The following is a 13,110-nucleotide window of genomic DNA, read 5'->3' on the forward strand; positions in this document are numbered from 1 at the left end:
TCTCAAGCTGAGAGGCTGTGGCTGGCACGTAGCAGGTGCTCAGCAGAGCAATCACACATTTAGTGGGTCCCACTGAGTGCCTGGTGATGTGTGGCCCTGGGGCCAGGGATGGCTCAGGGGCCCCATGCTTGGTTCAAGGCTCTGATGCCACCTCCTTGAACTTCTTAATTTTTTAACGAGTCCATTTTCATTTTGCATCAGGCCCTGCAAATTACACAGCCAATCCCAACTGGGGTTATTGCTGGTGAGCAACACAAAATCCCCCTCTTCATGGGGCTTACATTTTAGGAGAGTCAAAACAGGAAATATGTTTTTAAATTTTAAGATAATGATTAGTGTTATGAAGAAAATAAAGTGGGGCAATGGGCAAGGGCTGTGCTACTCCAATGCTGGTCCTTAAAGGAATACGGAGCTTGTGCCGGAATAAACACACACACTGTTTCCTTCATCAAGAAAATCTTGCTATGAGAAAATAGTGTCAGCTGCCCCGAACAGTGTGCTTAGATGGTTCACATGTGGTGGACCCACCCCACGGTGAGCAGCCCTGGGATGGGGAAGGCTGTACATAGTTTTCAAATGAGTGAGACAATGAAGGCGGGCCTCTACCTCACCTTCCCTCTCTGGTAAGTAGCCTGCCAACCCTCTTGTTTCAGGTTGCCCTGGAGACCCTCCTACTCAGAGGACCCCAGAAGCCGCAGACTCACCCACTTGCCGACTATCGCTACACAGGTGACTGGAGTAAGCTGGCAGCATGGTTTCTGCCTGGCTGAGACCCTCGGGAACCAGTCAGCTTCAATGGCAAGCTCTGCCGGTGCCTCTTGAGGGCTTTATCTGCCTTTCCAGGAGGGCCTGTCCTCTCCAGGGCGACTCAGTGGGCGCCGTTTTCTTCCAGTTGGATCCTGCCTTTCCCTTTTCCAGCAGTTTCCTCATGGGCTCTGCCCAGCCCAGAAGGGAATGCCCTTGGCCACGGTGGGCTGGGGGCAGGCTCAGGTCCAGCGGCTGAGCACACCAGCCCTGGAGTCAAGTGGCTGAGGCCTCCACCTGCCCTTGGCAAGTCTCTTAACCAATGGAAGCTTCAGTTGCTACATCTGTAAAGTGGGGATAATAATGATCCCTACCTGCTAAGGTTTTTGAGAGGGTTGTATGAGATAAAGCAGGCAAGGGGCTTAGCAGAATGCTTGGCACATAATTGGTGCTCAGTAATGGTAGTTTACAAAGGAGGGTGGTCTGCCCTTCAGCCATGGCTGTGGTCCCAGGCAGAGAAACGTCCTTCCCTTTCTTGGCTGTTTCCCGGATAGGTTCAGACGTCTGGACCCCCATGGAGAAGAGGCTGTTTAAGAAGGCATTCTGTGCCCACAAGAAAGACTTTTACTTGATACACAAGACGGTAAGGCAAACATGGGTGGGCTGGTGTAGACAAGGCCTTGCCTCACACAGTTGAGCCGAGGGACGACACTGTTCATATTGTAAACAGTTTATAATCTTAAAAAGCCATTGTTGTGAACAACTCCAAACAGTAGAGAAATACATCACATGCTCAAATAAAGCCCTCCACACCCCTCCCCACAGTCCTACTTCTGATTGATAACCTCTGTTTGGTTGTACACATGAGATATTTCTCTGCCTATACAGATCTTACACATATGTATAGGCATACTTAAAAAAGCATGAGATCAGGCCGGCCGAGTGGCACATTGGTTAAGAGCTGGCTTGGGACGCCAGAGGGCCCCGGTTCGGATCCCACATATGAGGGCCAGTGACACTGCCCTCTACAGCTAAGATGCTGAACAACAGCTCAACCTGGAGCTGGGCTGCCATGAGTCGCTGGCAACGGCGTAGGCTGCAGCCCCTGCTGCAGTGGGTTGCCATGGGCTACCGTGTGTAGCCAGCAGCCAGTGTGAGCGGCCAGCAGCCGCAGTGAGCAGCCGACCAGAAGCCGGCGATTGATCTGCATCGCCCAGGAAGAGCGCAATGATGGTGCAAACTTGGGCCATTGAAGCAACGTCCTCCACAACTAGACTGAAGAACAAAAAACGACAGCAACTTGTCTGTTCCTCTTCCCCCAATTCCCCAGTACTGTACCCATCCCCCAATTCCCCAATAAAAATCTTTTTAAAAAAAAGCATGATATCATGCTATTAATACCCTGCTGACATTTTTGTTCTTTTTTTAACTTTATGGACATAAACTTCACATAATCAAAGTGTAAGGTTTGATTTTTTTTTTAAGATTTTTATTGGGGAGTTGGGGGAGGGGAACAGCCAAGTAGTTGTCCTTCAATCTTAGTTGTGGAGGGTGCAGCAAGCTCAGCTTCATGTCCAGTTGCGCCACTCAGCTCAAGGTACTGTGATCAATGAGTTGCAGGTGGGCATAGCCACCATCCCATGCGGGAGTTGAATCAGCAGCCTTGTTGTTAAGAGCGCATGCTCTATGCCCTGAGCCTCCCCCCCGCCCCCCCCCCAGGCGGCAGCTCAGCTCAAGGTGCTGAGTTCAGTCTTTTAGTTGCAGATGGGCATAGCCCACCATCTCGAACTGGCAACCTTGTTGTTAGGAGCACGTGCTCTCACCAGCTGAGCCATCCTGCCACTTGTTGGCAGCACAGCGGCAGCTCAACTTGGGCACAGCTCACTGGCCCATGTGGGAATTGAACCGGCAACCCTGTTGCTCAGAGCTCACACTCTTGAGCAAGCTCTTTACCAACTGAGCGACACACCCGGCCCAAGATTTGATGTTTTCATATATTTATGCACCTGTAAAACTACCACCATGGTCAACATAACAAGCACATCCGTCACCCCCAAAAGTTTTCTCCTGCCTCTTGGTAACCCTCCTTCCAGCCACCCATCCCTAGTCAACTCCTTATCTACTTTCTGTCACTATAAATTAGTTTGTAATATCTAGAATTTTACATAAATGGAAGAATCATACAGCATGTGCTCTGCTTTGTCTGGCTTCTTACACTCAGCATAACTGAGATTCATCCATGTTGTACTGATAGTTCACCCTTTTCATTGCTCGGGAGTATTCCATTAGATGTACCACAGTTTGTTTAATCATTCACCTGTTCATGGACATCTGAGTGGTTTCCGGTTACTGGCGATTATAAATAAAACTGCTGTGAACATTCATGTACAATTCTTTGCATGGACATATACTATTTTTAGGGGGGGTAAATACCTAGGAGGGGAATGAGTGGATCACATGGTAGGCATATGTTTAGCTTTCTGAGAAACTGCCAAACTGTTCTCCAAAGTGATTGTACCATTTCACATTCCCACCAGCACAGTATGAGAGTTCCAGTTGCTCCACACCCTCACCAACACTCGATATGGTCAGTCTTCTTAATTTTAGCCATTCTAATGAGCCTACAGTTATGTCTCATTGCATTTCCCCAGTGACTAATGATGTTGAGCATTTTTTCATGTGCTTGTTTGCTATCTGCATGCCTTCTTTGGTGAGGTGCCTGTTCATATCTTTTGCCGATGTTTTTATTGGAGTATTTGTGTTTTTACTGGGTTGTAGGAGTTATTTGTTTTGGACAAGAGTCCTTTATCCAGGTATGTGCTTTGAAAATAGTTGCTCCCTGACTGTGGCTTTTTGCTGTCTTAAAAGTGTCTGTTGAAGAAAAGTTTTAAATTTTGGTTAAGTTCATTTTATTAATTTTTTAATGGACCATGCTTTTGGTGTTGTATCTAAGAAATCTTTACCTAACCCGAAGTCACAAAGATTTTCCCCTGTTTTATTCTAGAAGTTTTATAATTTTAGGTTTTCCATTTACATTATGACCCCCATTTGGTCATGGTGTATTGTCCTTTTTATATATATTGTTGGATTCTATTTGTTAAAATTTTGTTTGGAATTTTTCATCTGTGTTCATGAAGAACATTGGTGTGGAGCTTTCTTTCCTTGTAATATCTTTGTCTGGCTTTGGTATCAGGGTAATGCTGACCTTATAAATTGAGTTGGGAAGTATTTTCTCCTCTTCAATTTTTTGGAAGAGTTTGTTTAGAATTGGTTTTATTTATTCCTTGAATATGTTAGTGAAGCCATCTAGGCCTGGAGTTTTCTTCATGAGGAGGTTTTTAACTACAAATTCAGTTTATTTAATTGATACAGGGCTATTCAGGTTATCAGTGTTGTGTTGGGTGAGTTTTGGTAGTTTTTGTCTTTCAAGGAATTTGTACATTTCTTCTAAGTTGTCTGATATAGTATCATAAAGTTCATAATCTTATATTATTATTTTTGTATCTATAGACTATAGTGATGTCACCACTCTCATTCCTGATACTGGTAATTTGTCTTTTTAGTTTGATCAACCTGGCTAGCGGTTTATCAATTTTATTGATTTTTCTCAAACAACCAGCTTTTGGGTTTGTTGATTGTTTTCTATTTAATTGATTTCTGCTCTGCTATTTATTTTTTTCCTTTCTTTTGCTTGCTCTGGGTTTAATTTGCTCTTTTCTGTTTCTAAAGGTGGAAGCAAACATCACTGATTTGCGACCATTCTTCTTCTCTAATATAGGTGTTTAGTGCTATAAATTTTCCTCACAGTACTGGTTTGATAAATTATGGTATGTTGGGTTTTCATTTTTATTCAGTTCAAAATACATTTTTATTTCCCTTTTGACCTGTGAATTGTATAGAAGTGTGTGATTTAGTTTCCAGATATTTGAAGATCTTCCAGAGTTCGTCTGTCATTGATTTTTAATTTAATGTCATCATGATCAGAGAAATACTTGAATCCTTTTAAATTTGTTTATGGCCCAAAACATGTGTGACTTGAATCCTTTTAAATTTGTTTATGGCCCAAAACATGGTCTACACCTGGGTAAATGTTCTGTGCACACTTTAAGAAAGTGTATTCTGCTGTTTGGGGGTGGCATTCCATAAATGTCAGTTCAAGACGGTTGATATTGTGGTGTAGGTCTTCCATACGTTTACTGTCTACTTGTTCTCACAATTATTCAGAATGTGATGTTAAAATATTTTACTGTAATTGTGTAACTGTCTATTTTTCCCTGCAGTTCTATCAGGTTTTTGCTTCATGCATTTTGAAGCTCTGATTTAGATGCATAAACATTTAGGATTCTTTTGTCCTCTTGATTAATTGACCCTTTGATCATAATGAAATTATTTTCTTTACCCCTGATATTACTCTTTGCTTTGAAGTCTACTTTTTCTGATATTAATATAGCCAGTCCCTCCAGCTTTCTTACAATTGTTGTTAGCATGGTATATCTTTTTCATCCTCTTTTAACCTATTTAAAGTGCATTCTTATAGTAGCATGTGTTGGGTGTTGCTTTTTATTCCATATGAAATATTCAGCCTTTTGATTTGGGTATTTATATTATTTACATTTATTGTGGTTTATTGAGATGGTTTGGTTTAAGTCCATCATCTTGCTATATGTTCTCTAACTGACCATTTTGTTCTTTATTTCCCCTTTCCACCTTTTCTGCCTTCTTTTGGATTAATGTAGTCAATATTAGGATTCTATTTTATCTCCTTTTTTGGCTTATTGGCTGTAACTCCTTACTACCTTGGTGATTGCTTTAGGGTTTATAGTATACACCACTAATTTGCCACAGTCTACATTCAAGTGATTTGATAGTACTTCATGTGCAGAATGAAAACCTTATAGTAGTGTACTTCCATTTCTCCTTATGGCCTTTATACTGTTGCTGTTACATATTTTATTTTACATGTTCTGAACCCCACAGTACAGTGTTATTATTTTTGTTTACACAGTCAGATGTTTTTTAGAGAGATTTAAATAAGTCTTACTCATTTACCCATGTAATTACTATTTTCATCACTCTGCATTCCTTCGTGTAGATCCATATTTCCATCTGGCAGCAATCTCCAGAAGGAAATCAATGTAAATCATTTAACATGTCATGGAGTTCATGTTTGCTAGTAATAAATTCTTTCAGCTTTTGTATATAAAAAAGAGTCTATTTTGCTTTCATTTCTGAAAGATTTTTACTAATTACAGAATTCTACCTTGACTTTCTCTTTATCACTGGTTTTGCCTTTGAGCAATTTTATTGATTTGCTTTGGTGTAATTTTCATCTTTTTTTTCCCCTTGTGCTTGGGGTTTGTGGCACTTCTTAGACCTGTGGGTTTATAGTTTCCATTCACTTTGGGGAGATTTCATCCATTATTTCTTCAAATACTTATCGTGTCCCTCCCTTCTCCTTTGAGGACTTCACTTAGACGTGTGTTAGACTGCCTGCAGTTGGCCCACAGCTCACAGCTCACTGGTGCTTTTTACATTTTTACTGATCCTTTTTTCTCTATGTGTTTCATTTTGGATGGTTTCCAGAGCTGCATCTTCAAGTTCACTAATCTTACCTTCTGCAGTGTCTAATCTGATGTTAATCCCACACAGTATAGTTTTCATCTCAGACGTCATAGTTTTCATCTCTGAAAGTTCTATTTGGGTATCTTTTATATCCTCCATGTCTTAACTTTTTGAACCTATATTTTACAGTTATAATAACTTTTACTCTCCCCTGCAATTCTAATGTCTGTATCCATTCTGTGTTGATTCCAACAGATTGGTTTTTCTCCCCATTATGTGTCATGTTTTCCTGCCTCTTTGCATGCCTGGTCATTTTGCATTGGGTTCCAGGCAATGTGAGCTTTAGCTTGTTGGGTGCTGGATATTTTTGCATTCTTATACATATTCTTGTACTTTGTTCTGGGATACAATTACTTGAAAACAACTTGCTCCTTTTGAGTATTGCTTTTAGATTTTTTTAGATGGGACCAGCTTTTTTGTCTAGGGCTAATTATTATTCATTACTAAGGCAAGACCCTTATCATTACTCTACCAGTGCCCCATGAATTGGAGGTTTTCCACCCTAGATGGCGGGAACAGGCTCTATTCCTGGCCCTGTGTGAGCTACAGGCATCTTTTCCTCTAATCTTTTTGGGTGGTTCTTTACCCAGCTTTGGGTCACCTCCTTATATACATGTGCTGTTCAGAACTTTGCTGAATGCTTGGGACAAATTTGCTCCAGACCTCTGGAGTTTTCTTCCTTGCTGCCCTCTCTTCTGCTGTACTTCATTCTGTGGACTTTCACCACCTTGGTCTCCCTAGACACTCCACCTCAACTCAGGAAGTCCACTGGGCCCTGCCTGGATCCTCCTCTCCGGCCGGGGTCATGGCCTGGACTCCCTTTCAAGGTAGTATGTTGAGACTGTGGTAGTTGATTTTCTGTCTCGCAGAAAAGACTTTTTTTCAGCTGATGCCTAGTGGCTTACCAACCATTGTTTCATATGTTTTGAATATACTTCAGAAAGTATATATATATATACTTTCATATACTTCTCATTGTTTTTGATGGGAGGGTCAGTCTGGTTTCTGTTGCTCTATCTTGTTTGGAAACAGAAGTCCAACTTCTTTTTAACCTAAAGCTATTTCTTAGGCAGAGGATGTACTGTTTTGACTCCTAGTTTGTAAATGCACATAAAGCTGAAAAACAATTCATGTGGAGAAAGTATAGAGGGTGCCAAAAAAATGTATACACATTTGAAGAAAGGGGAAAACTGTATTAAAATTGTAATACTCAATATGTATATACCAATAACAAAAGATGAATACAAGTCATGTGTATACATTTTTTTGGCACCCCCGGTATATTCTGAAGTGCACTCCACATATTAAATAGCCGATTTAATTTTCCTGAGACATTTTCTTTCTAGAGCAATTAAAATTTTCCATTCTGTTTGGTTTTTACAGAAGTTATTGTTAATGGGGTCACTTCTTATTGGAGGATGGAGCAAATGGCAGGGTCTGAATGCCCCAGGATCAAACTGTGCCCTCAAAACCTGCTCCTCCTCCCATGGGCCCCTTTCCTCAGTATTGTGGGGTTCTGCCTAGCTGTTGCAGAGTCCCGGTTGTGGCCTTTAGGCAGGATGTCGCAGTGAGCATCCTGTAGTTTACCTTCATGTGCATCTTCCCATGTTGCCGTGCAGCTGTGCAGCCGTATGTCCCCCCCCCCCCCCCCACTTAACCCTAAACTGACCCTTTTGAGGACAGTGCTCATACACCTAGCATCTCCCTGTTTGGCTCCAAAGGATGGCCGGTTAGTCAATGACGGGTAAGATTCCTCGTGGGAGGAACAACCTAAGACAGGCACGGTCGGGTGGAGGCCATTAGGAGAAATCTCGGGGCTGATGGAGGTGGGCTTGTGCCCTCACTCGCCCCCCAAAAAGACTGGAAGTTTTCTACCTCTGTAGCTACATTCCTCCCCTCAACCTGCTTGGGAAGTGACCTGATTGATGTGATAGTATCTGTCCTCAGCACAATAATCTTATCTTCCTGGGGTAGTTTGCATATAGGGTGTGTGAAGGCAGAGCATCTGTCTTATCGCCTCAGGTGGACTCTTGGTAATAGCAGCTTGCAGGCATGGGTAATCTGGCTTGAGCAAGTTCTCAGGAATGAGACTCACAGACTGTGGAGAGAACAATGCTACTTCCCGGTAGGTGGAGAAATAAAAGCTGTGTATCGGCCCAATTCGGGGCTCTTAGTCCACGAGGCTGGAGACCCTTGGCCCCACACTCATTTAACTCTTGACTGCTGTTTCTTTTATTTCTTAACCCTCCGCCGCCCCCTCTCGTTCTCCCACTGCTCATGTCGTGCAAGACGCGACCTTCCCACAGGGAGGGATTCCTAGGAAGGCCTTGCTGCTCAGAGCATGCAGAGCTCAGATGGTCTTGGCTACGGTGGCTTCACTATGAACCCCCTCATCACCTGGGAGGACTTTGTGACTCTTTGCCCCTTGTAATGAAGGGGCACGCTGTGCCAAAGGAGAGGGCTTTTAAAAAGCTGTGGCTGAGTGGCTCAGTTGGTTAAGAGCTCGTGCAAGAGTGCGAGCTCTGAGCAACAGCGGTTCGATGCCCAGCCCTAGCTGAGTTGCCGCTGAGCTGCCAACAGGTAGCAGGATGGCTCAGCTAAAAGAAAAAAAAAAAAAAAGCTGTGGCTGGCCCCGTGTGGCGGGGACTTAGGGCTGCCCATGGCCGGCTTCTGTCTTCTTTCATTAGATCCAGACAAAGACCGTAGCCCAGTGTGTTGAGTATTATTATATCTGGAAAAAAATGATCAAATTTGACTGTGGCCGAGCCCCAGGGCTGGAAAAGAGGCTCAAGAGAGATCTGGATGAAGCAGACAGGACAGAAGCAAAGGTAGGGGGTTGTGCAGGATCTGGAGTTCTGTGCTGACCTGGACACTCACTGCCCATCTAAGTGGGGGGGTCAGGGAGGGCGCCCCACAGGAAGGGTTTCCCTGCAGAGGATGTTTGTTTCCTGGATTCCTGCGTTTTCCTTGTGAGCGTGGAGGATCAGCACCCTTACTGTGGTTTCTGCCCCCTCTGCAGGTCACTTGCAGCCCTCCGGAGAGACCCAGCCACCATCCAACCCCTGGAATAAAGATAAAGACCAAGAGTTACAGAAGGGAGTCCATCCTCAACTCTAGCCCCAACACCGGCCCCAAGCGGACCCCCGAGCCGCCCAGAAGCGTGGAGGGCCACGGCGTTTTTCCCTGCAGAGAGTGTGAGAGGTACTGGCCCCTTCCCTTGATGAGCTCACATCACCACCCTCGGGGTGACCCACCTGCCCCTGCTCTGACCCTTGTGTCCTTTGGTGACTCCTCAGGGTGTTCGACAAGATCAAGAGTCGAAATGCCCACATGAAGCGGCACCGGCTTCAGGACCACGTGGAGCCCATCGTCAGGGTGAAGTGGCCCGTGAAGCCCTTCCAGCTGAAGGAGGAGGAGGAGAAGGAGATAGGGGCTGACATTGGCCCCCTGCAGTGGTGATTCCTGGGTGGATGGCTGTGGGGGGGCAAGGCAGCAAGTCAGGATGGGGACCTCCAGCCCTATCATGTCTCCCTTTGGCCTCTTCAAGGTGTTTGGGGTACCCCTCTGCCTCCCTCCAACCTTTAGTGTCCCCCATGGACCAGCCCAGCTTCCAGACTCAGTGGGCATTTGACCATAAGTAGGTGGAAAAATGCACAGTCATCGGACCACTGTGAAGTCCCTGTTGGCTGGTGCCAGAGGATCCAGTCTCTTTAGGGTGATAGTCTCTCCCCTTCTTTCAGTTCCACTCCTCCTGAGTAGGGAGGCTAGGGGAGGGGACAGTTAGGTCTGGGTGGCTCTCAAATGTTAGCCTCAGTTTTGGGGTTTGGTTCCATTGTTAGGTAAGGCCAAGACGTAGAGAATCAGTGGGAAAATACCTTCAGATGGCCAATACGTCAGGGCCCCCTCCAGGGGCTCTCTCTGCATTCTGGATTCAGCCCTTAGTCTTGCAATGACTTGTACATTGTTAGGTGTTTTTTGTACGTGTCGACTTGTAAATCTTATTAAATTGGGTTCTTGAGCAGCTGTCTTCTGGCTTCCTGGCCATTTGATCCAACAGAGGCTTTGAAGTCCCTGCCATGGTTCCATTGTGGAACGGTTAGCACTCTGGACTCTGAAGTCCCTGCCACTTGCCGGAGCTGCAGAGATGAGTAAGCCGAGCCCCTGCCCAGTAGGGGCTGGGAGCCCCATACATGCAGTCAGCAAACACATTCTGTAGCATGTGCTGGACAGTGTCCAATCCATGTGACGGAGATGCAGTGATGAAAGACAAGCCCCCTTTCTTCATACAACATACAGTATAGGAGCAGGAAGGCAGCAGTAATAAATAAGCAAAAGGGTGATTTTATATATTGATCATGGGTGTGCTTCGGGTCATAAGTAACAGAAGAGGGGCCGGCCGAGTGGCTCAGTTGGTTAAGAGCTCGCTCAAGAGTTTGAGCTCTGAGCAACAGCGGTTCGATGCCTGGCCCGAGCTGAGCAGCCGCTGAGCTGCCAACAGGTGGCAGGATGGCTCAGCTAAAAAAAAAAAAAAAAAAGTAACAGAAGAATCAGCAGAGGTTTAAGCAAGCAGGCCGTATGGTGGTGGTTCCAGTGGCTCAGCATGAAATCAAGCACTACCAGGAGTGGTCAGCCTCAGCGTGTGGCTGCAGCAGCGACAAGAATCACCTCCTCCTACACAGGAAAGAGAGCATGGCCCTTCCTTTCTTGACTCCCTTTTTCAGAGTGAGGAAAGCTTGTCATAGGCCCCAGCAGAATGCCCCTCATGTCTCATCGGCTAGAACCGTAGACCGTGCTCATTTCTAAACTGACCCCTGGGAATCAGTGGGAAGGAAAATGGCCACAGTTACCCTGGACACTCAAGAGTTGTCTCCAGGACTGGGGGAAACCAGTGTGTTCCCGCAAGTCTGTTGCCGGAATTCCATTTGCCAGGAAAAGAAGAGGAAGCAGAAATGGCTAGTGGGTAGGCAGACCACCACAAAGTGACATGAAGAAAATAAAGCAGGGGCTAAGTCGTAGGGAGTGACCAGGATATGGCAGGCGGTGTTAGGTGGATGGCCAGGGAAGGCCACGCTGAGGAGGCCGCGGAGGCTGAGATCTGGAGTCCAGGGTGTGGCATAGCAAAGCGCAAACTCTGCCTTGGGGACACTAGTGAAAGGTGTTTTAAAAACTCCTGGGCTGCTGCATAGGAGGCAAGACTGGAAGCCTGGAAAGCAGGTAGAAAGCCCCAAGGTAAGATGACAGTGGCCTGGGGGGGGGGGTGGCAGTGAAGAAGGACAGACCCTGCGGGGTTAGAGATGCATCTTAGAAGTGGACTCGGGCTTGTCTGGTCACACTTATGGGGAGAGGTAGTGAGGCAAGGATGGATTAGGCAGGTGTAGCAGCTGACTAGCTGCCATTAACTCAGATGGGGAAGAGGGGCACGTCAAAGGACTAATCGCAGGGAGCATGATTGTGTCTGTAATAGTGTATGTTGTGTTCTGAGGGTCTGGCAGGGTGGAGCAAGGGTAGTATCAGGAGGCTTCACAGAGGGGCCCCATTTTAGCTAAGTAAACCTTAGCGATGGTAGGGAGAGGGCAGGGCCAGAGGAGGAAGTGGCGTTTGAAGCCGCGGGGCACTGTGGTTAAGGGAAAGGGCTCAGGCCCATCAGGTGAACCAGAACTTACATCCTGGCTCCTCCTCCTTTGTGACCGTGGGCAAGTCACTTTCCCTAGTTGAACCTAAAGTTTTTCTCACTTTGTAAAATGCGATGGAGAATGTCTACCCCCAGGTATCTGTGAAATGAGAAAATATAAATTAAATATTTGGCAGGATGCACCATGTGAACTGAGCAGCTGCTATTTAACAAGCATGCCGCCTGTACTCCTATTGTTTGGATCCCACCCTAAATAACAAGTTAAGCTCGATGACTTCAGAAATGAAAGACTCTGGCTTAAAAGGGTTGGATGGTATATTAGTTATCTATTGCCACATAACAAATCACCCTAATATTGAACAGCTTCAAACAAATGGAAGCTTTTATAATAGTGTTGCTTAGACAGACACAGAACTGAAACTGCTTGTGGTAATCCAGACTCACCCCCACCTGATCTGTGGTCAGAAGACAGTGACAGCCACAAGTGGGTGGTCCAGGAGAGTCTGAACATGAGAAGAGAGTTGAATAAGGGTTCTTGTGCCTTACCACCCTCAGCCAAATCCCACCCCCCACCACCCCCAGATAACAGCATTTTCTCAACCAGTGGTCCCCAGATGATCAGCATCCTAATCATTTGGGAGTGGGTTCTGTAAAAAAAAAAAAAAAAAGCAGATTCCTGAATCCTGCTACATGCTTTCAGAATTGGAATAATTGGAGGTCGGGCTCTAGAACTTGAATTTTTTTCTAAAACAGCTTTCTTAGAATAGTTTTTAGATTTACAGAAAAATTGGGAAATGGTACAGAAAATTCCACTATACCCCATACCCAGTTTCCTTTATTAACATCTTATATTAGTAGGGTACATTTGTTACAATACATTATTATTAACTAACATCCATACTTTATTCAGATTTCCTTAGATTTTACTTCACGTCCCTCTTCTGTTCCGGGATCCCACTCAGGACACCACACTACTTTTAGTAGTCATGCTTTCTTAGGCTCCTCTTGACTGTGACAGTTTCTCAGACTTTACTTGTTTTTGATGACAGTTTTGAGGAGTCCTGGTCAGGTATTTTAGAAAATGTGCCTCAGTTGGGATTTGTTTGACATTT

The 13,110-nt window shown here is 45.1% G+C and overlaps 1 protein-coding gene across 1 annotated transcript in view; it reads left to right on the forward strand.

Annotated features, from left to right (window-relative positions):
• The window catches only part of ZNF541 (zinc finger protein 541), a 29,975-nt gene extending 19,646 nt beyond the window's left edge, over nt 1–10,329 (forward strand). The window contains exons 8-12 of the mRNA XM_019625202.1: nt 654–729; nt 1,299–1,387; nt 9,054–9,194; nt 9,386–9,567; nt 9,663–10,329. Of these exons, the coding sequence (XP_019480747.1) occupies nt 654–729; nt 1,299–1,387; nt 9,054–9,194; nt 9,386–9,567; nt 9,663–9,825 (651 nt within the window). The 3' untranslated portion in view covers nt 9,826–10,329. The remainder of the gene's footprint in view (nt 1–653; nt 730–1,298; nt 1,388–9,053; nt 9,195–9,385; nt 9,568–9,662) is intronic.
• Nucleotides 10,330–13,110: the final 2,781 nt, after the last annotated feature.

The sequence above is a fragment of the Hipposideros armiger genome, unplaced genomic scaffold (genome assembly GCF_001890085.2).
Source record: "Hipposideros armiger isolate ML-2016 unplaced genomic scaffold, ASM189008v1 scaffold_619, whole genome shotgun sequence".
NCBI lineage: Eukaryota > Metazoa > Chordata > Mammalia > Chiroptera > Hipposideridae > Hipposideros > Hipposideros armiger.